Raw genomic sequence first — 21,289 nt, 5'->3', positions numbered from 1 at the left:
AAGGTTGAAAACCACTTCTCTAGGTATTTCAAGGCCTATCTTGCCTTTGTAGAGGGGCCCACTCTGGCAGCTAAGACTAGCAGAGGGGTATTCTGACTGGCGTGGTCTAGCCAGATTGGAGTCTGGCCCCTGACAGCACCTGAACCCTGAATTTTCTATTCTAGAAGGCATCACACACAGACACCTACACCCATAACCCTCCTACTCCACCCTCTTCTTCCACCCACACCAAAGTCCAGCTCCTGTATGGCTATTAAATACAACTATTGTCTCCCTCGAAGCACATTCCAGAAAGAAATTACCCCCAGGGTCCTGTTTTTTGGCCCACTTGGCACACAGGTGTTACCAGTCTTGGATCTTAGGCAAAGGCTGCCCTTTTAATGGGTGTCTGCCTGCCTAGAGAGGGAGATTGGTAGCTCTGCAGTGAAATGTAGACCAGAACTGTAGTGGGTCCAGCACAGCTCATGCCCACTCTGTGTCCTTTTAAGTTTTTCATAAATACCACCCTCCCCCTCCTGTTTTTTGGTAATTGTGGAGACCAGTGTGTCCCTTGGCTTGAAGCAGACCTTTTTCAGATCTTTCTCAGATTACTTTTCTTGCTGTCCTCAGGAGAATGGCTTTCAGGGTCAGGGCACCTAGGTCTCTAGGCACAGCAGTATTTTAGGTGCCCATTAGGTGATAAGTTAGTCACATAAAGCCCTGGCTAACAGTTCCCTATGACTATCCATTGCCTTAGAGAAAAGGAGCAGGGATTGTTTTTTGTAATAGATAGGTCTTAATTTTCTCTCCATCGGGGGATTGGGTGTAAATGTGTGAGGCCATGTTCCCAGGGAGAGCCCAGACACTTTTTGGGTATGGGGTAGACTTCGCAACATAACCAAGAGTGATCCCAAACTTGCTATGCTTTGTAGCACAGGCTGGCCAGGAACTCACAAACGTCAGTCTCCTAAATGCCAGTATGACAGTTATGTACCAATAGACCCGAGGGACCCAGAGTTTTCCTGGGTGATGGATGAGGCCCACTACTAAAAAAGAAAGTGAGGTTCAAAATGAGCCAGGCTCTAGGCCTTTGTGTCTTCATCTGTGATGCGGTCCCTAAGGGGTCTTTTCTTTCAATGTAGGTCTTGCTGTGCTGTCCAGACAGGGTTCAGATGATCATCTGTTAGAAGTCTCTAGCTAGCTGCCTCTAAAGTACTTGTCACAGTACTTGGTTTGTTTGAAGGTCCCTTGGCTTTTCTCCTGACAGGCCAGCTGTGACTCTGTCTGCTGGTGTCTCACACCAGGCCTCTGCACAAGCTGGTGTCTATGTACTCAGGATTGCCCCACTGTGGTTGTCCTCCTGCCTTCCCTTTGGTCATTGGGCTCCTGTAACCAGCCCTATGGATTCCTAGGTCTGGAGGCCTGGAGCCCCCTCCGGGACAAGAAAGGGATGACCTCAATGTGACCTGAGAGTAGTGTAGGCCATCACACACCTTCTAGTTTCTGCACTCTCCCTTCAGTCAGATCAGTGTTACCAGCTAAGGAGAAAGAAATAGAAAGCCAGAGGGCAGAGCAGTGCTAGGCTAGCGGATGGCCAAACTGGTTGTGTCCTGGCTGCCTCTTAAGACAAACTGGGTATACCCAAGAACACAGCTGTGAAAGGCAGAACAGACTGAGGGACTTCTGCAGGACTGTCTGGCTCCTGCACACTGGAGCTTTGTGCTAAGTTCCTTTGTTCTTCCTAGCCTGAGCTAATACTCTTACCAGCTCATCTGGGGGAGAGTGTGCAAGCATATATGTGTGAAAGAGACACAGACACACATTTGCCTGCAGAATCCTTTGTATGTTCAAGTGTGCTAAGCACAGACCTTTGGGGCTGTTTCTTTAGAGTCCCTAAAAGTGTAGCTCATCAAAGGCTATCCTGAGCCCCTGTAGTTTCTAATTATCCTTCCCTGAGGGTGTTGGCCCTGGGCTCAGGTGCTCTGTCTCTCTGTCTGTCCATCAGTACCCTGTCCAGCTGCTCTCACGCGGTGGTGGCCTTGCTCTACCCCTTCTCCTGGCAGCACACATTCATTCCTGTCCTCCCAGCCTCCATGATTGACATTGTCTGCTGTCCCACCCCTTTCCTGGTTGGCCTGCTCTCCAGCTCCCTTCCCAAACTGAAGGAGCTGCCCGTGGAAGAGGTAAGCCACCTGGGGCAACCAGCTAGGGGCTGGGGGAGGAAGAGAGAAAGGCTGTTGGGATCTTCTTACCTCCAACCTAGCCTTCAAATAGCTTCTGTCCTTTCTCCTGGGAGGTTTATCTGGCTGACTCTTTCCTGTCATCTGTCCCTGGGAACATGGGAGGTCTGGACACCTATCAAAGGCATTGCAAGAATCAGTCCCTGATCACTGCCTCTGACCCTTTCCCAGGCACTGATGGTGAATCTGGGATCTGACCGATTCATCCGACAGGTAAGAGCAGCATATTATAGAACCTGGATCTGCCCCAAGGAAAGGACTAGGCACTCAGTTACCACTTTTTGAGCACTTTTTGAGCTCTGAATTTCAAACTTACAGAATAGACAGGGGTGGAGAAAGCTAATCTCAGAACCCTTAACCTCAATGGGATCTGCCTTTCTAGTTTTTGTTGTTAGTTTTTCTTGGATATAGGGTCTCACTCTCCAGCTCTGGCTGACATAGAACCTATGATAGTTCTCTTGGATGCTAGGATTATAGGTGTGTATCACCACACCCAGCTTTTCTGGGTAGCAGTGTGAAGTGGGCCCTGTCTGGGTGGTGTGTGTGTTTGGGGGGGGGGGGTTTGTTTTTGTTTGTTTTTTTTTTTTTTTTTTTTTTTTTTTTTTTTTTTTTTGAGATAGGGTCTCGATGTGTTTGAGCACATAATCTAGAAACAGAAAATGGACCTCCAAATTTCTCCAAGTCAGTACTTTCATCAGATAACACCTCTCTAGAGGTATTCTGGGAATTACAAACATGGAAATGTGCTTTGTAATATAAAGGTTTACAGTCATTGCTACAAAAAGCCTTTGTAAGTCATGAAATCTTCTTGGCTTCCCATAAAGGAGCATAACCTAGCATGTCCCCTTTGGGAACAGACAGACTATTACAAACCACTGACAGAGCTAAGGACTCCCAAGTGTAAGGCCAGGGTCCAGCCTCTGCACCGGAGTATAGTCAGCAACAACAGTCTCAGTACAGGTTAGGCCAGTCTCCTGCTCCAAGCTCACTGTATCCCACCTGGATGAACGTAGCAGGATAAGGAGATGGGGTAGGAACTCCTGGATGGTCCAGGCCACAGTGTATACTGAATTAGCTGCTCTTTAATCTATGTAACTTGGGCAAGTTTCTAACCTTTCTGTGCTCACTCATTATACAAGGGTGAGAACAGTGTCAATGCTAATAGAGGTGAGGTTTCCTGTCTGAGCTTTGGACTGGGCCTGCCACCCAGTCAGTGTTCATCAGTGTCAGCTGTGATCATCCCTGCTGTCTTTTCCTTCTGCAGATGGATGATGAGGACACATTGTTACCTAGGAAGTTACAAGCGGCTCTGGAGCAGGCTCTGGAGAGGAAGAATGAGTTGATCTCCCAGGATTCTGACAGTGACTCTGATGATGGTGAGGATAGAATCTTTCTGCTTTGAGTCTGGATTTCATAGACCTTGAAATCTGCACTATGCACTGGCCCCTTTCGGGCTGATGAGGCTTAGGTGTAAGAACTGGGATCCTCTAGTTAGGCCTAGTACCTTTTCTGCCCCAAAACATGGCACTACAGACTTCTTGCTGACTGGAAATGAATCAGTCCTCCCTCTTAGGCCTTGTTTCAAGCCACTGCCAGAGATGGAGGGACCTTCTTCACTTGTGAAGGATATGGAAAAGGAGATTCTTTGGTCTCCAATTTCTAGGAAATATTTGCCCATTTCTATGCTTAGAGCAGTTTCTGACCTCCAGGAGCTCACAGGCTAGGTGACAGCTCTTGAGCACAACAGATGGTTTCCAGGACAGTATGTGTGCTAGTTAGGAGTTTGCTGGGAAGACAAAAAGCAATGGGAGATTGGAGATGGCCTTACAGAATCTTGAGCTGAATGTTAGTGAATTTTCTTTTCCCTTCTAGAATGTAATACCCTCAATGGACTGGTGTCAGAGGTGTTTATCCGGTTCTTTGTGGAGACTGTGGGGCACTACTCCCTCTTCCTGACACACAGCGAGAAGGGGGAAAGGGCTTTTCAGCGAGAGGCCTTCCGCAAGTCTGTGGCCTCCAAAAGCATCCGCCGTTTTCTTGAGGTTTTTATGGAGTCTCAAATGTTTGCTGGCTTCATCCAAGACAGGGAGCTGAGAAAGTGTCGAGCAAAGGGTAAGGTCCCAGGAACTGGGGTGGGAACTGGGGGGCTTCTATAGACTCAGTATAACAACTGGACCACTGTAATGAACCAACTGTTACACTAGATGTTTGCCTTTCCCCTTTTGCATCTGTGCTATGTCGTCCACCATACATCCATGTCGCCATTGCTCTCTCCCTCATACCCGCTGTCCTCTTCTCAGGCCTCTTTGAGCAGCGAGTGGAGCAGTATCTGGAAGAGCTCCCTGACACTGAGCAGAGCGGGATGAACAAGTTTCTCCGTGGCTTGGGTAAGTTACTGGTTACTAATGAAGATAGCCAGGAGAGTGCTGTTCCCTAAAATACTGTGAATCTAGGCCAGCAAATATGATAGAGGCTGTAGACAGAGCAAAGGGAATCTGGTGAGGAAGAGATGTCCAGCTACTGCTTTAAGAGCGTTTAGCACAAGATTCACAAAAGGGAGCCACAGATTTGACCATGAGTTGTTTGGTCTTCATGTTCACATGAGTTGAGTGCTAGTCATCTTTGTTCTAGGCTGCAATATACAGAAGGTTTTAAATGCCAGAGTGCCAGGTCTGCAAAGCCCCACTCCTTCAGCGAGCTCAGCTAGTCTGATTTCAGGATCCTAGCAGGGTCTTTTGTTGTTTTCTTTTGATTTTTAAAAGGAAACAAGATGTTCTTGCTCTCTTTTGATCCTCTTTCCCTTCCCCCTCTCTCCACATGCTCATGGCCGGTCTCTACTTCTCTACTCTCTCTGCCTCTGCTACCCTCTTAACTCCCCTCCCCATGGCCTGAATAAACTCTATTCTATACTTAAAAAAAAGGGGGGGGGGGAAATAAGACACAGATGCAGGGTGTTACAAGTTGTACAATGGCTGATCTGTGTCCTAAGTTGTGTTTTCTCTACCTGACCAGAGCTGTCACTCCTGTCTGTCAAATTGATCTTTTTTGCAAGGAAAAGTAGGGAGGCAAGGAGAGAGCAGGGTGTTGGAAGGGGTGCGTCCTCACCTTTGCCCTCTCTGTCCCACAGGCAACAAGATGAAGTTCCTCCACAAGAAGAACTAAGTGCCTTTTTCAGTAGCAGAGTCTAGTGCTTTGCAGAGCCCAGGGAGACGGCCCAGCCTGGGACCCTGTGGGATGCTGTGGCTACTTTGTCCCTACAGACCCCACCTCCAAGCCAGTCCACCACCTCGCCTTCACCCTATCCCAGGAAACTGTTTGTAAATAATCTGCTGTAAGCTTTCCTGTTTTTGTAACAAGCAAAAGAATCTGGTAAATATTTGTATATTCCCAACGGGCCAGGTGCTTTCTTGCCTTGTCTGAACATGGATGGAGTCTTGCTGGGTGCTGGTGACTGGCCAATTATGTGCAGCTGACTGTCTCAGCCAAACCACTGATGTCTCCTGGACTTCTGGCCTGTCTGCCTGAGGCCCTGCTGCCAGTCTTGGGCCCTGGAGAGCGGGTGCTGTCTTAATTATGTATGGACTGTCTTTTGGTTGTTTAAATCTAGAGTTTCTATTTTTTCTTCTTAGTAGTTCCCCTATCTGCCAAGCCTGTTTCTGAAAGGCAAGGACCATTCTGCCCCATTTGCAATGTAGAGCCAGGCACTTGGGCCTGGTCCTTGTTCCTTCCACCCTGACATGGTCAGTGAGTCGTGAGAAGTGGAGCTCCCCCAGTGGTGGCCATGATGCGGTACAGGGCATTTCTCCTTCCACCATCCACAGATGTTCTCAATAAATTGTACATTCATTCTGGCTGCAAGAGTCCTACTGTGTTCCCTTACTTTACAGTTCTCTCCAAACTAGGTCAATCTGGATTAAACACCATCATCCAGGGGCTGGGCACTTGGTTAATTTCATGCAGGTTCCTGGCCATCTCAAGGGAAAAGAAACCTGCTGGTTCCCACTTAGCTTCCTTCTCTGGTAACTACTGCTTATTAGGGCATTTCCAGTGATGGAAAGTATGCTCTTTGCCCCTTGGTATCATTAGGTGACATTAGGTAGCCTGGTTATCAGTGGACTGCAGCCCAAGTGCTGCTAACGTGGACTCTCCTTCACTGCCAATGACTCCTCCATGTCACGCTGAAGTTTCTTCCACTAGAACCTTAAGTGTATCCAGAAAGTTCAGCCACATACCTGCAGACCTTGAAAGCTCCTGAGTTTGGCAGGATGGGAACTGTAACATTCTGTGACAATCCCTTGGTTTCTTTCCATCCTTACCTTTTCCCCACTGACACCCATGCAGGCCCCAGCCTGTCCAAAGGTGGAGCATGTCTTCTTGGAAGACAAAATTATCTTCTGAAAAAGCCTCCTACATAGTTGGCTTTATGTCAAGAAAAGGACTGTGGCCACAAGCTGTGGGTTTGCAAATGAGGCCAAGAGTTTAACTCAGAGTTGGGTAATTCAGACTTGTATGCTGCTGCCTTCAGCACTTAGCTGCTAGCTAGCTCAGGCTGGGCTTCCTGACAAGAGTAGACTCCTGGGAAAAACACCCAGTTCCCCTAAAGGTGCTTTTGCTCTGCCTGTTCCCACTCCCAACCTGATTGCAACTGGAGTATAAACTTTTGTTTTGAAATAGTACATTTAGGGGCTGGAGTCAGGTAATTAAACTGGCTATTCTTTAGAGGATTTAGATTCAATTCCCAGCATCCACAAGCATCTGTAACTCCATCTCCAGAGGATCTAGTGAGTGCTCTTCTGGCCTCCAAGGGCTTCCAACATACATGCAGAAACATCCATGAGCAGCATAACCTGGAGCTGCAGGTCTTTAATCCCAGCACTTGGGAGGCAGAGGCAAGCAGATTTCTGAATTTGAGGCCAGCCTGGTCTACAGTGAGTTCCAGGACAGCCAGGGCTACACAGAGAAACCCTGTCTCAAGAAACACCAAAAAAAGAAAAAAAGAAAAACCCGTACTGGCACTTGATGGCTTGGGTGGGCTATGCAGCAAGCCTGGTATGAGTGGCAGAAGGTATTAAAAGGCCCTCCAGGTTCTTTCACACAGGATCTGGACTCTCTAGATTCTCAAGCCCACCCTATCCATTTCTTAATATTTTACTATCAGGACATGAAGCTCATGGCTACAATTCACACAAATCTTGGTATTATAGTGTTTATAATGAAAACATTTCTTTAGGAGATAATAAAGCCACATCTAGAACCTTTATGTAGATTACAAATATGGTTACATACATACACAAATGTTACGAATCCTAGTCCTGCCACATGCATATCCATCACCCTCTAGCCCACTGCATATTTATCTGAACCCCCAGCTGTACTAGGGATGATAGATCAATCTCTAGAGTCAGAAGTCTTTAAAACTTTATAAGTCTTTTATCTTCCAAAACATCTTAAGATGTTTTTCCATGAACCAATGTTCACTGATAGGCTTCTGACAGCCTTTTCCATGTTAAGTGACCCCTCCCAACTGATATTGCCTCAATATGTATTTGGCTACTAAAGCAGCTTCAGCACTAAGCACACAATCTCCCTAAAAGCCCCAGAGTTAACTTTGTTGGTTTAATATTCCAGATTTAAAGATGTAGACTGTCAGGTTCTTGGTTTTATTTACTTCAAGATACTCTTAGTTGTGCTGATGTCCTGGTGCCATTGCTCTAGTCCTCTAAGAAGTGAATAGGTAGGCATGCTCACTAGGAACAGCACCTCAATGTCAAGGAAGTGAAGCTGGACGGAGCACCTCTTCCCCCTAAGTTTTCCATGCTAATCTGTCCAGTAATAAGTAGCCCAGCCCTGAGCTACCTGTTCATTATATGGTGAGCTTACAAAACCAGGCAACTGCTAGCAATCGGAATGGCAAGGTTTTTCTGAGAACTTTAGATTTTTTGGGAAGACCCATCTCACTTCTGGTCCTCAGGATTTTGAGACCAGGTTTCTTCACTTTGGGCTGAAAGTAATGCCACTCATCAATTCTTTGAGTACCAAGCCCCACACACAGAGCACACACAGGGGTGTAGGAATTTACAATTGTGGGCTACATTTATTACCTCATTTATCTTCCTAGAATGTTAGGCAGATTCCCAACGTGCAGACAAAGAGGGATGCAAAGAACCTACTCAGACCACATGGAAAATGTTAGCATTTAATTAACACCTGGAGTGGCTTTTAAGCCACTAGTACACAGGCACCTCCAACACCCTTAATCTTCTCTTCAGCTCTTCTGCTGAAGAATTTAGCCTTCACGATGACAGGTTGCTTAGGGAGCTTTCCCTTGCCCAGAACTTTGTAGTAGCCCTAGAACAGAAAGATTCGTAATATACATCAGATGCTTAACACCCCAAGATTCAGGTAGAGCTTAACTTATTCCCCCTTTCAGATAATCTACATGAAGCCAGTCTTTAACTCAAATGTAGAGCAATAAAATATGGCTTCATAGAGATTCACCAACAGCATCTCAGCAGTTCTGGGAGTATAGCATGTGTGACCCCAGATAGGCCATGTTTCTGATCTGGGCTCAAACAGGGACATTGGAAGCCCCTACCAGCGAATCAAGACCAGCAGATTCTCTCACTATTGTAAATGTTCAGACAACCCTGAATAGGTTAACCTAGAGCATGTCACTAACCTGGTGACTGGCTGTGCCAGAAGTCCACAGCCAGTGAATAAGGTCAGCAGTTATTCTTCGAGAACTCTAGCACACCATGACAAGTACCATGTCAGGATGTGACTCTAGTCTCGGCTAAACACATACCTCCCCACTCCCGACCAGCTACTCTACTAAATATGCATTAAATATAGATTAGGAACGATGGTTTTCTGAAAGCTTTCCCTATGGTTTGGGTCTCTGCACTTAGGCTGGTTTTTACACAATATAAGGACCTTAAAGAATGAACAGCCTGTAAAAGCTGAGCTGTGCCTTAAGGCCATTCTGATCAACTATTCTTTAAAAAAAAAAAAAAAAAGCAAACCTGCTAGAAATGTGAACAGTATTTGCTGGATGTGTTTGTTTTCTGAATTTTTAACAAATTGGGACCAAATGGAGGAATAGTTAGTATTCGTGACCAACTTTCAATTATCGGCAGTAATTCTACTAAAATGGATTTTCTAATAGGTAACAGCCATATATACACATATATATAGGCGTGATTTTCAAACCAGACAGTGTATTAAAGGCCCCCATTAAGAATGAGAGGCAATTCACTCACTGATCGAACAACATCAATGATGGGAGCAGCTCCAGTCTTGTTTTTGGCAGCGTTGACCCGTGTCTGCTCACTGACCAACGTCCATAATTTATCCAGGTTGACAGTTGGGCAGAAGCTCTGGTTCCTCTTCAAGTGGTAATGCCTCATACCAACTTTCCCAAAGTAACCTGGATGACTGGGAAGGCAAGGCAACCATCTTCAGAGACTCATCTTTGTAGGTACCTTTTAGTGCAGTGTAAAGGTTCACTACTGTAAACATTCAGACAACCGGAAGGTAACTTTGAATAGGTTAACCTGGCGCGTGTCACTAACCTGGTGACTGGCTGTGTCAGAAAGCTCACAGCCAGTGAATAAGGTCAGCAGTTATTCTTCGAGGACTCTAGCACACTAAGGCAACAAGCAATACCTGAGCGTGACTCTAGCCTCGGAAGGTTCCCCTCAGTTCACGTGCAGTGTTTACTGGCTAAAGCTAGCAATAACCAAGGTTAAGAAACCCGTTTCCAGAGAGAAGCTGTTCTAAGTCATCCCGTCTGCCCGCCCGCACCTCCAAAACACTCACTATTTGTCAAAGTTGATCCTGTGGTGGTGCATGCCTCCAGCATTCCCTCGGCCTCCTGGGTGCTTGCGGTGCTTACCTGCGGGCACACAAAGCTGCGTGACTCCCAGCTGCTCACATGCCCTGGTCTGTTCTCAGTTTACAATCCGTTTCTAAGCTTGATTTATCAAGACTCAAGATAAAACCTTTCCGACATTCCACATCACATCGGTATGTTTAATTTCCACCCCACTATCAACATAAAGCAGAGACGCTGCTGTTCACAGGCCGCAAAAACGTTTTCTTCAACTCACGGCTGCCTAGTTTCCAACACAATACAGCTAGGAGGCCCACACTTACCGATGCGGCCGTGGCCGTGGCTCACGTGGCCCCGGAGTTTCCGGGTCTTTCTCAGTCGGGATGGCTGTATGGGAAAAAGAGCAAAGTGGTTAGGCCTACTTAAGGGAATGGGAGGCTGGGGAGGGGGCAGCAACGCCTGGCTGCCCGCATTATCTTGCAAACGAGAACTTGCCTCCTGGAGCACTCAACAAGGCTGAGGTTACAGACTGGGAGCGCGCTCGGACGCCCAGGCCCGCGCGTCCAAGCGATCCGAACTCCGGTCGGAACACGCGGTCCCCGGTTCCTCGCCCCAGACCCAAGTGAGCCATTCCGCCCCGCAGGCTACGCTCAGCCATGGAGGCCTACTGAGACCAGAGCAAGGAGCCGAAAGGCAGGGAGGTAGAAAGCCGAGCCGCCGCGAGGACGCGGAGGCCACGAGAAGAACACCTACCATGGCGGTGGCAGAAAGGAAAGAGGGAGGAGCTCACGAAGTCTCGCGAGGTAGCAGGCGCGGGGGTGGAACCAATGCCCCATTTCCGGCCAGGAGGCCGGCCTCGGGAGGGGCTCCTGACGTCACGGCTTCCGACGCCCGCCTCTTCCTTTCCGTGTGGGTGGGCGGGGTGAGCGGTGGTGCCCGCCCACCGGAAGTCCGGTACCTCAGCCCTAGTGGAGCGCCGCTGCCGGGTGGGGTTTTTCGGAGAACGCTGGTCTCTTCTGGTGCTGTTGGTTTTTTGTTTTTGTTTTTTGTTTTGTCTTGTTTTGTTTTGTCTCCCGGCCTCAATGGCGGTGGCTCAGAGCATCGGCAAAGCTTCCGCCGGGCCTCTGCCCTCCCTTGAGGGGACGCTTTTGCTCTTGTCCTATCTTCATGTCCTGTCCAATTTGAACAGCCTTCTGCGTTTAGGGATCGAGATTTTGTAACTATTTTGTATAAACACCACATTTGAATTTTCTCCAGAATCTGGCTGGTACGCTTTTAGTCCCCTGGGCCCGAGGTTCCCAGCCGAGTGTGCTTCTCACGCACGCATTTCCTGTGTGGACCTTCTTGGTCCTCTTTTGTCAGTTGTTGACTTGAGCCACCACAGTCTGGCGGGCAACTGCTAATTGCCAAGTTACATTTTTCTTGCCAATTGAGCCCAGATTCTCGAAGGGTTCAAGGACTAGCCAATTTTGTTTTTTTCCCTTTAAATCCATGAGTTCCTGGCGTGTAGTCTGTTTACCAAGAGTACAAAAGTGTCCCACTTATGCACAAGATCCTAGCCCCTAAATCTGTTTCTTTTTTTCTGACTTGACCGGTTAAAGAATATTCTAGTCAAAAAGAAACCCAAATTCTCATCTCTATTAGGACCCATTCCTTTTCTTTGGCCAAGCTCCGAGAAAGAGAGTGGGCAAATCCTGTCTGTCTGCTAGCTTTTTGTTCGGTGTTTAATCCATTACAGTCTGGGTAGGTTGGCGTTAGCCACACCATTTCCTCAAGATTTTGTATGTGCTTGTTTTGAGACAGTGTCTTACTTTGTAGCCAAGGCTGACCTGCTTGTACCTCCTGACTGCTGGAATTACACTCCTAATTGACTTGATAGACATGATGGCCTATAACTTTCACATGTGGACTATAATAGTGTATCTATGGTTGTCCTTGTTCAGCTCCTGTTCAGGCAGTCATGTTGGTGACACTATGAATGTGGCTTCTGACACCCCTAGGAGAACCAATTTCACAGTAAGGTCTCTGATCTCTGGCTCTTACAGTCTTTCTGTCCCTCTTGTGCAATGGTCCCTAAGCCTTAGGTGTATGGGTTGTTTTATAGATTTATCCAGTGAGACTGGACTTCACAACTCTGCATTTTGATTGGGTGAGGCTTTTTGTATCCGATTCTTTCTCCCTGTTTCGAAAAGAAATTTCTTTGATGAGGGCTGAGGACTATAATTTTCTGTTATAAGGACAAATATTTAGAACTATCGATGCCTTCACTACCTAGTATTCCAGCACCACTCACGATTTCCCTACCCATAAGCTTTTGATCCTCTAGTCTCAACTTCCAGTGTTCTGAGATTTTAAGCATGTACCATCATGACCAACTCTTGCTGAACTCTTTAGAAACTACCTTAATATTCTGCTTCCAATAGCACTCCAGGCCACAGTGGTAAGAGCCCCAACGTCTTCAGAATGCCTTGAAATTTACAAAATCTAGCTTCATTTTATTCATGAGACAAAAGACACAGAAGAACTGTGTGACTTGTTGTAGGTTATAAAGTTGGTAAGATACCGAGCCTGGACCTGGCCTTACCCGTCCCTCTCCAGATTCCCTGTTTTTACCTCAGTGACCACTTCCTTTTTGACCTCACAACACTATGATCTTTATCTCCTCCTTCATCTCACAGGCATTAATCATATACTGCCTATGACCAGCAGAAAGAGAGGTTTGAAAGTAGGGATCAAGATTTAAGAACCTGCTGTCCCGTATGTTCAAGGAATGAGCCAAGTTACTTAGAAACTACCATTAGCAAGATGATCTGTCAGTGGAGGTAAGCTAGCTAGGGAGAGCCTTGGGAATGGAGGGTGACATTCGGTGAATTTTAGTGGGACCTGGAGCAAGTATCAAGTCAGGGAAAAGGGCAGAAGTAGAATCCTGTTTCTAAATAGTTTGCCAAGTGCTTCGTTATAGAGGAGCTACATCCTCTCCCGGGACACAAAGACGACAAAGTCATACTTTAGAGCTGTGGCTGCAGGATCGTATCGAAGACATCCAGCAATCAAACAGAAAATGTGTATTTGGCAGTCTGGCAGAGTGTGTACTCTCGCCAGCGTTTCTCGCACACTTTCCCACAGACATAAACACTGTGTTTTGATGATAAATTACTTGATGAAATTACTTACCCAAGCTAACAGTCTTTGGAATTCTCATCCCAGCATGATGCCGAGTGGTTTGTTTGCCCCATAATTCCTCAGAAGGTTAAAGATGTCCAGCAACTTTTCCCTTACCACAGATCTCCAGATGCAGTGCAATGTTAAAGGCAGGTGACCTGGGGCAAGATAATGTTGCATGTGAGGGTTCCCCTCCTTCCACACTATTTAGGTGTTTTATTTAGCTTAGGTTTCCCCATGGTGGAATGCTGTTGGTATATGTTGAGTCATGGTGTTTTCCTATTCTTTTAAAACTTAATTTGTTGTTTTTATATCTTGGATCTTTGTTGTTGCTATTGTTTTTTAAGATTTATTTTTGAAATTTTTTTAGATTGTATTTATTTTATGTATATGTGTGCTTTATCTGCATGTACACCTGTGTATCAGAAGAGGGCACCAGATCCCATTATAGATGGTTGTGAGCCACCATGTAGTTGCTGGGAATTGAACTCAGAACCTCTGGAAGAACAGTTAATGCTCTTAACCACTGAGCCATCTCTCTGGCCCGTTGTTTTATTCTTTTGAGACGGAGTTTCACTATGTAGCTGTGGTTGGCCTGGAACTTGCCGTATAGATCAGGCTCCCCTGCCCTCTGGAATGCTAAGATTAAAGGTTTGCACCACCATACCCAGCACTAAATGTTCCCCAGCTTGTGCTATTGGGGATGGGATAGGACCTTTGAGACATGGAGGCTTGGGGGAGACCAAGATCATTCGGGGTGTAGTCCTCCCATACTCCTGTCTGCACTCTGGGGTTGCTGCTAATGCTGAGTCAAAGTAAAACCTTTATATAATGAGATTATTTCAGGTTACAATGATAAGGGATGACTGAAATAGTTGCCGACGTCTGTCTGCCTGTGTGTCTGCCTGTGTGTCTGTCTGTGTGTGTTATATGCATGTAAGTGGATGTGTGTTTCTTCAGTGGCTTCTTCACCCCATTTTTTGAGTTTGCTAGTGATCTCCCCAGGTCTGCTGGTCTCTATCTCCAAGCCTTGTAGTTATAGGGGCAGACTTATCTGCCCAGCTCATGGGCTCTGGAGATTTGAACTCAGGCCCTCATGCTTGCTTAGCAATGACTTTACCTACTGAGCCCCCATTCTCAACATTTATTTTTTTTTTTTTAATTTTTTAATTTTTTTTTATTTTTTGGTTTTTCGAGACAGGGTTTCTCTGTGTAGCCCTGGCTGTCCTGGAACTTACCCTGTAGACCAGGCTGGCCTCAAACTCAGAAATCTGCCTGCCTCTGCCTCTGCCTCCCAAGTGCTGGGATTAAAGGTGTGCGCCACCACTGCCCGGCCAGTCTCAACATTTTAAAGTGCAAATGAAAACCTAGATTCTGGCGTTTTGAAAAAAGACAGCTGGGCAGTGGTGGCACACACCTTTGATCCCAGCACTTGGGAGGCAGAGGAAGGCAGATCTTTGAGTTCAAGTCCAGCCTGGTCTACAGAGCGAGTTCTAGGACAACCAGGGCTACACAGAGAGACCCTGCCTAGAAAAGCTAAATATAAAAAATAAAAAAATGAAGATTTGGTAACACTGGACACAGATTTGTTTCTGTGGGGACTTTATGTGGGAAACCTTGCTTCCTGTAGAAATTAGAATTTGGTATCCCTGGCTTAAGTATAACCTTCCAAACTAACTCCTCGGTCAGGAAGAAATGTCCCATGCTACAGGGAGGAGCAGCTGAGGAGAGGGATATGAAGGGTCACCTCACCTTTCCTAGCCTCAGATCAGAAATATTCTGCCTCACTATGCCTTAACCCTCTCACCCTCTGAAAACAAGAACGAAGTAGCTATCTCTCGCCACAGCTCGCACAGTGCTCACTGGCAATGGTCTCAGCTCCCCAAGTGTCCAGGATTATCATGTGAGGCCTGCTGTAGCAGTTTCTCTAAGTGTGACCTGTAGACCCTGAGGGGGGCTCTTTTGGGGGTTCATAAGTTCAAACATTTTTCATAACAATATTAAAATGATCTTTTTACTGGATTAACATGCATGGCTGTTAGTGCTGATGCTCAGGTCACATTGTCTCTTATCCTGTCCAGGGCCCCATGGCATGATGTGACCCATGTTCAGGAAGTCTCTGCTTGGGAAACCTTTCTGAAAACACCCTCAGTGCACAGGTGTGTTTCCTTGGTGATTCTAAGTCTCATCAAGTGGACGATGGAACTTAACACAGCAGTCCCGCACCCTCTTGATCCTCTTGATCCTCAACCACACTGTTTGAAATTTCATCTCATAATGCAACATTGACTCTATCTTCAAATATCCCCATGGTCTTTAACAGTCTCGACATTATTCAGTAGTCCAAAGAACAAAGTCTCTGCTGAAACCCAGGGCAAATCCTTCAATGTGAGCCCCTAGACAATCAAAACAAGGTGCATTCTATAAATCCCATGTGTAGTGACACAGAATAGACATTTCCATTCCAAAAGGAAGAAGTGGAACATACCAAGAAAAGGTCAGACCAAAGCTGAAACCCAGCAGGGCAAACACCTCATCCTGTTCCATGTTCAACCTCTGTTAGAATCGTCTTGACTCCAGAGGGCTTGGGTAGTCCTGTCTCTCCAACTCTGCTACTTGTAGCACATACACCTCTTCACTCCACGGCTGTCAATTTCCTGGGCAAACTTCCAGGGTTCTGGAATCATCAACATCCTGGGATTTTCATTACAAATTAGGCTTCACCTTATAGCTTCATATAGTGGTCTCTCAGGGACTCTTTGACTTCTGTCCTTCAGTAACCCTGACACAAGCCTCTACAGCTTCCTGCTCTGGCATCCTTCATGACTGCAAAGCCAGTATCACATGCACAGAGCTGCCAGATTCTGCTGCCAAATTAAGCCACCTTAAACCACAGTTGCATTGATGCCTCAGTGTGCTGATCCTGGGAAGAGACATTCCTGGACAGTTGTATTGAGCAGCTGGGAATGGTGGCACATGTTTTTAATCCCACCCTTCTGAAGACAGAGGCAGGGAGTCCTTATGTGTTTGAGGATAGCCTGAGCTACATAGTGAGTTCTAGGCCAGTCAGAACTATAAAATGAGGCACTATCTTTAAGGGGCGGGGAGTAAATTTCAAGCCACAAAGTTTGAGAACCATTGATCTAATGTTGTCAACTCACCCACACACTTAAACCTGCTAAAAGACCCACTTGCCTCAACTGAGCCGCTCTGGCTGCTTTTAGGAAATAACTGTCTGGATGGGGCCCATAGGACTGGAAGTGAAAGTCCATCCTGTTGGGAGCACAAAGGAACCTTGGCTTATAAATAGCACTGGGGAACCAGGGATGTTTCAAGGGAAAAGAAATATAACCTGTTTTCCACCCAGAAGGCTGGGAATGGAAGCAGACAATGCCTAGATGATTCTGTGCTATCTGTATGTCCAGGGACTCTCCCAGGCTCTCACAGCAGGACTGGAAATGCTTAATAGTCTAAATGACCTTTGTGCTTTCTGTATGACAGAGACAACCCCAGATCTTCCCTCTAGGCCTAAGGCTTTCAATAGAGTTCACAAGCCCTTTGGGGTGAGGGGTAGAACAACCCTATCACAGGGGTCACATATCAGATATCCTGCATATCAGATATTTACATCAGATCCATAACAGCAGCAAAATTACAGATATGATGTAATAAATAATTTTATGAGGAGCTGTATTAAAGGGTTGCAACTTTAGGAAGGTTGAGAACCACTGTTTTAGGCCCTTAAGATATAATACATGTAGCCTATCTCTAGAACCAATCTTTATGGAAGAAGTGATGTACTTTGAGACAAGTTTCAGTGTAATTATGTCTCCTTGTGTACATGGGATTGTGTTACAACAATTTTCTGAATTGTACTGTATCTTTTTTTTTTTTCTTTTTTCTTTCTTTTTTTTTTTTTTTTGGTTTTTTCGAGACACAGTTTCTCTGTATAGCCTTGGCTGTTCTGGAACTCACTCTGTAGACCAGGCTGGCCTCAAACTCAGAAATCCGCCTGCCTCTGCCTCCCAAGTGCTGGGATTAAAGGCGTGTGCCACCACTGCCCGGCTGTACTGTACTCTTAAATGTGCATAAAAAAACTGTCTGGTTTCAGACTCTAGAAGTTTGAACCAACACTAGCTACTGAGTCATGACTGAGTCATGTTGAATAAGATTTCCTTCTTGCCTCATGTGGATCATTATTCTGTGGGGCCTGGGGTTTGTGGAGACCTCTCACGACATCATCCATCTGCATGGTGGTACCTTCCTGGACTCAAGAGGCCTGGCCCCCCCAAAGTCCCAACACCGTTTTTCCTTAGTGGACTTAGTTCCTAAAGATCTAGACTTACATAATTACAGAGTCCCAGGCAGACTGAATGACATAGTTATTAAATACAAATATGAAAGTAGACACAGGCTTCTTTTGGCCATAACTTAGGAGATTGTAGAACCAGTATTCAAACATGATAAAACCTACAAAACCCAAGCAGCCATATTAGCGTTATTAATTTCATATGCAGATAAAGTTTTGTCAAACTAAATTTACCACTGCAATTTAAACATGTTTCTCACTTGTGTGGCTAAGTTTGGTAAACACAATATATTGTCCTACAGTGCCATTTAAACTCCATGTAGCAAGAATGAATGGTTGTCATGCCTGCCCTTCTTATTATTAATCTCAGATACACAATACTGTTTGCTGTGAGCGAGCTCATAGGTTCAATACTGTCCCTAAAATCTAGAGTAAACATGTAAATGATATCGAAGAGCTATGTCTTTAAAAACACTACTATTTGAGAGAAACAGTGCGTAAGCAAATTCTTAGAGGGCTAGAGCAATGGCTCAGTGGTGAAGATCAATGGCCCCTCTCTAGAGGACCTGGGTTCATTTTCTGTCACCCACAAAGACAGCTCATACATAACCCTTTGTAACTTCAGTCCCAGGGATTAAACACAATCTTCTGGGTTCTCTGGGTACTAGGTATACACCTGGTGCACAGACACACATGCAGACCTATACACATAAAGTAAAACCTTTAAAACCCTAAAACAAAAAATGGGGCTGGAAAGATGATTCTTATAGGACTTGGGGTTTGGTTCCCAGCACCCACATCAGGCAGCTGTTCAAGCCACTGCAGGCAACTGCATGTATGTGCATCTATAAATATGCCCCGAACACAAGCGCATGAACACACACGCACACGCACACGCACACGCACACGCACACACACACAATTTAAAAATAAAACATTAAGCCAGGCAATGGTGGTGCACTTAGGAGGCAGAGGCAGGCAGATTTCTGAGTTTGAGGCCAGCCTAGTCTACAGAGTGAGTTCCAGGACAGCCAGGGTTACATAGAGAAACCCTGTCGCGAAAAACAAAATAAATAAAATAAAATAAAATAAAACATTAAAAAGATTATTAGAACTCATGAAAAAAAAAAAAAAAAAAAAACTCATGAAAGGATCTGAGCCTGAGAACATTCCAGCAATTCAGAGTGTGGTGTCTAGAATCAGGCTGACGTGGGTTGGAATTTGAACTTTGTCTTGGTGCATTATCCTGCGCCTGAGAGCCTCATCTTCCTCAGCTTGTACCTCCTGATTTATTTAATTTGTAAAAGTGTCATAATCTCTATTTCTAAGGTGAGTTTATGAGGATTAATCTAGGTATGTAAACTTGGCACTTTATAAATTTTCAACCCTTTTCCAAAAGTAGACTTGGGTCACCTTTGTTCACCAGGAAGGAGAGGCACAAGTAGTTTGCAGCACTTTTGAAGTCCATCAAGCTTCTTAGAAACACAGAAGCCAGCAGACACCCCCAGGGCTGGTTGTGGAGATGCTTGACCCTCTCTGAGCTCGGGTACAGGGTTGAGGTTGAGGGTCATTACCTGAACCTCTGAGGCTTCTCCCATCCCAAAGAATAAGTCCCTCTGCTTTGTGCTTCACTTGTTAGGGAGTGGAGCTTGTTCGCTCTACACGATGCTTCACCTCTGAGGATGTCAGTGGAAAAGTTGAAGCCCCAGACACAGGTGCAGACATGGGCCCAAGCCTGGGTATGAGTTTTCCAAGGCAGCCACTCTGCTCTACAGATGAATGTGTGGAGGCCGTGGTACGGACCTGCTCTAAGTGTGGACGAGACCTACGAGCTGAGGGTTCTCGGCTTTTACCGTGCCAACATCTGCTCTGTAAGGATTGCTTCCAGGGCTTCATGCGGGAGCTAGGGCATGTTACCAGGGCTTATGGGACAACCCCAGGTGGTAAGTACGAAAGCCTCATGGTTCACCTCAATCTACAGGTCAGGCCTCTTCCTGTTTCTGTAGAACCAAGCTTTCAGGTGAAAAGAGTCAGAATCTAAATGCCCAAGGGATATTCATTGCTGAAAGCATCTCTAGGGAATCCACAAGACACAGCAAACCCCTGGGGTTTGTAAAGGGGGGGGGGGGGTGGAGGATCTTTCATCTCTGAGGTTTCCTCAAATTGGTGGCAGACTAAGAAGCCTTTGAAGATTTTGATTCAGGGTGTGACTACCTCCATCCGAAGATAAAGAGGATGTGGCCTGGTGTCCGCAGACTTCCTCGCAGAGAGAGGAGGGCTGGCCTCCCAGTGCTGGTTAGGGACAGATTTTGAACAGGAACCTTGCTGAACTATCCACTGTTGAACCAGCTGCCTGGCAGTGGGGAGCGAGTACCTTACTCCTGACTGTCAGGTTTCCTAGGAAACAGTTGCACAGAGAGCTTTGAGGTCCCCAGGGACCTGAAGCAGGTCCCTTCCTTTCAGTGCTCCTGGCAGGGCACGTGAGACTCAGGCAGTGTGGAAGTGTACAGTGGGAATCAAAACAGGAGCGCGCCGTCCTTCATCGTTACTGTTTAGTTTGTTTTCTACAGTATATCCAAAATGGTTTGTAACACAAATCGAGGTTTTCTTTGAGTTATCTGGGTTAAAAGTGGACTTTAAATCTGGATTTTGATTCTCTGAACCCGTGGCAAGAAGGTAATCTCTGTGAGTTTAGAGTACAGAAAAAAATAGGGTATATTTTTAATTTTTCTTCTTTTTTGAGTCAGAGTCTTATGGCTGTTAGTAGACTTGTGGTTATACCTGGGCCCCAGGCTTAGCCACACATCTGCCGTAAGCCAAATTAATAGTGAAAAGCAGAAAAAGTAGATTTATTCACCTTGGCCCCATTGGGAAGAGGTGGAGAGATCCAGCCATCTTCTATCATCTGGGTCCTGACAGGAGCGTAGGGTTTAAATGCCAGGCAAGGGATACACAGAACTAAGCAGTCTGGTGATGTGGGCCTCTGTCCACCATGATCTCAGCTCCCATCTCTCCTGCAATGTGTCTAGTAGACAATCCCCCCTGGCTGCCCCAAGACTTTAGTCATTTTTTTTCTTGAAACTGGAGATTCCTAGGGAAATTCTAATTTCTGAGGGTCCACTCTTTCAGTAGTCTGTCACAAGTCTCCTCAGAATATTTTCATTCCTGCCGGACATGCAGTTTGTAGTGCTGTGGCCCATGCTGGCCTGGAACTTATTATGGAGGTCAGGATAGTCTCAAACTCATGGTGATCCTCTGGCCCCAGATTCCCAAATGCTGGGATTATAAGAAAGTGCTACCACATCTGCCTGTGTACTTTCATTTTAAAAACCAATATATGAGCTTTGAAATTAAACTTTGTTCATTAAACATTAAAAACATATCAGGTATGGTGGCACATGCTATTAATCCCACTACTTGGGAAGCAGAGGCAGATCTCTATGAATTTGAGGCCAGCCTGGTCTACATTGGGAATTTCCAGGACAGCCAGAGTTACATGATGAGATTGTCTCAAAAGCAAAGCACTTTGTATGTTTGTACATATGTACATACATACGTATATACATGGTGCATGTATTGTTTGTGTGTGCGGTAATGTATATGTGTGCCTGTACATGTGTGTGAATTTGTGTGGAGACAGAAGACTGATATATTTTTTCTTTTCTTTCTACCTTAGTCTTTTGAGACAGGGTCTTCTCTCAGTGAACCTGGAGCTACTGATTGGCTACATTGGCTGACCAGCAAGCCCCAGGGATCCTCCTGTCTCCA

At 45.9% G+C, this 21,289-nt stretch overlaps 2 protein-coding genes and 3 non-coding genes across 10 annotated transcripts in view; 1 reads left to right on the top strand and 4 right to left on the bottom strand.

Moving 5' to 3' along the window:
• The window catches only part of Dennd2b (DENN domain containing 2B), a 182,748-nt gene extending 176,676 nt beyond the window's left edge, over positions 1 to 6,072 (top strand). For all 6 annotated transcript variants that reach the window (XM_076940641.1, XM_076940634.1, XM_034487174.2 and 3 more), the window contains 6 exons: positions 1,985 to 2,162; positions 2,391 to 2,432; positions 3,484 to 3,595; positions 4,092 to 4,331; positions 4,520 to 4,606; positions 5,347 to 6,072. In XM_076940641.1, coding sequence (XP_076796756.1) covers positions 1,985 to 2,162; positions 2,391 to 2,432; positions 3,484 to 3,595; positions 4,092 to 4,331; positions 4,520 to 4,606; positions 5,347 to 5,381 — 694 coding nt within the window. In that variant the 3' untranslated portion in view covers positions 5,382 to 6,072. The remainder of the gene's footprint in view (positions 1 to 1,984; positions 2,163 to 2,390; positions 2,433 to 3,483; positions 3,596 to 4,091; positions 4,332 to 4,519; positions 4,607 to 5,346) is intronic.
• Positions 6,073 to 8,401: 2,329 nt separating this feature from the next.
• Positions 8,402 to 10,892, bottom strand: Rpl27a (ribosomal protein L27a). Its single transcript, XM_034487194.2, has 5 exons — positions 10,804 to 10,892; positions 10,374 to 10,437; positions 10,038 to 10,113; positions 9,479 to 9,653; positions 8,402 to 8,567 (listed from the first exon to the last, which is right to left on the bottom strand). Exons 1-5 carry the CDS (start codon positions 10,804 to 10,806, stop codon positions 8,439 to 8,441), a joined length of 447 nt encoding a protein of 148 aa, XP_034343085.1. The 5' UTR covers positions 10,807 to 10,892; the 3' UTR covers positions 8,402 to 8,438.
• Positions 8,769 to 8,856, bottom strand: LOC117701357 (small nucleolar RNA SNORA3/SNORA45 family). Its single transcript, XR_004605700.1, has one exon. It is a non-coding gene; the product is annotated as a small nucleolar RNA SNORA3/SNORA45 family (small nucleolar RNA).
• LOC117701339 (small nucleolar RNA SNORA3/SNORA45 family) lies at positions 8,886 to 9,013 on the bottom strand. The gene has a single exon (XR_004605684.1). It is a non-coding gene; the product is annotated as a small nucleolar RNA SNORA3/SNORA45 family (small nucleolar RNA).
• LOC117701346 (small nucleolar RNA SNORA3/SNORA45 family) lies at positions 9,778 to 9,907 on the bottom strand. The gene has a single exon (XR_004605689.1). It is a non-coding gene; the product is annotated as a small nucleolar RNA SNORA3/SNORA45 family (small nucleolar RNA).
• Positions 10,893 to 21,289: the final 10,397 nt, after the last annotated feature.

This window comes from Arvicanthis niloticus, chromosome 1, assembly GCF_011762505.2.
Source record: "Arvicanthis niloticus isolate mArvNil1 chromosome 1, mArvNil1.pat.X, whole genome shotgun sequence".
NCBI lineage: Eukaryota > Metazoa > Chordata > Mammalia > Rodentia > Muridae > Arvicanthis > Arvicanthis niloticus.
Note: the sequence above shows the minus strand (reverse complement) of the source record. Positions and strands in the feature narration are given on the sequence as shown.

Bases quoted from the DNA above. Each gene is read 5' to 3' on its own strand.
- Rpl27a (XM_034487194.2), bottom strand. The intron at 10,114-10,373 runs GTAAGTGTGGGC...GTGTGCCCGCAG, and splicing joins CCACGGCCACGGCCGCATCG to GTAAGCACCGCAAGCACCCA. The intron at 8,568-9,478 runs GTGAGTGAATTG...TTTCTGTTCTAG, and splicing joins TCATTGATGTTGTTCGATCA to GGCTACTACAAAGTTCTGGG.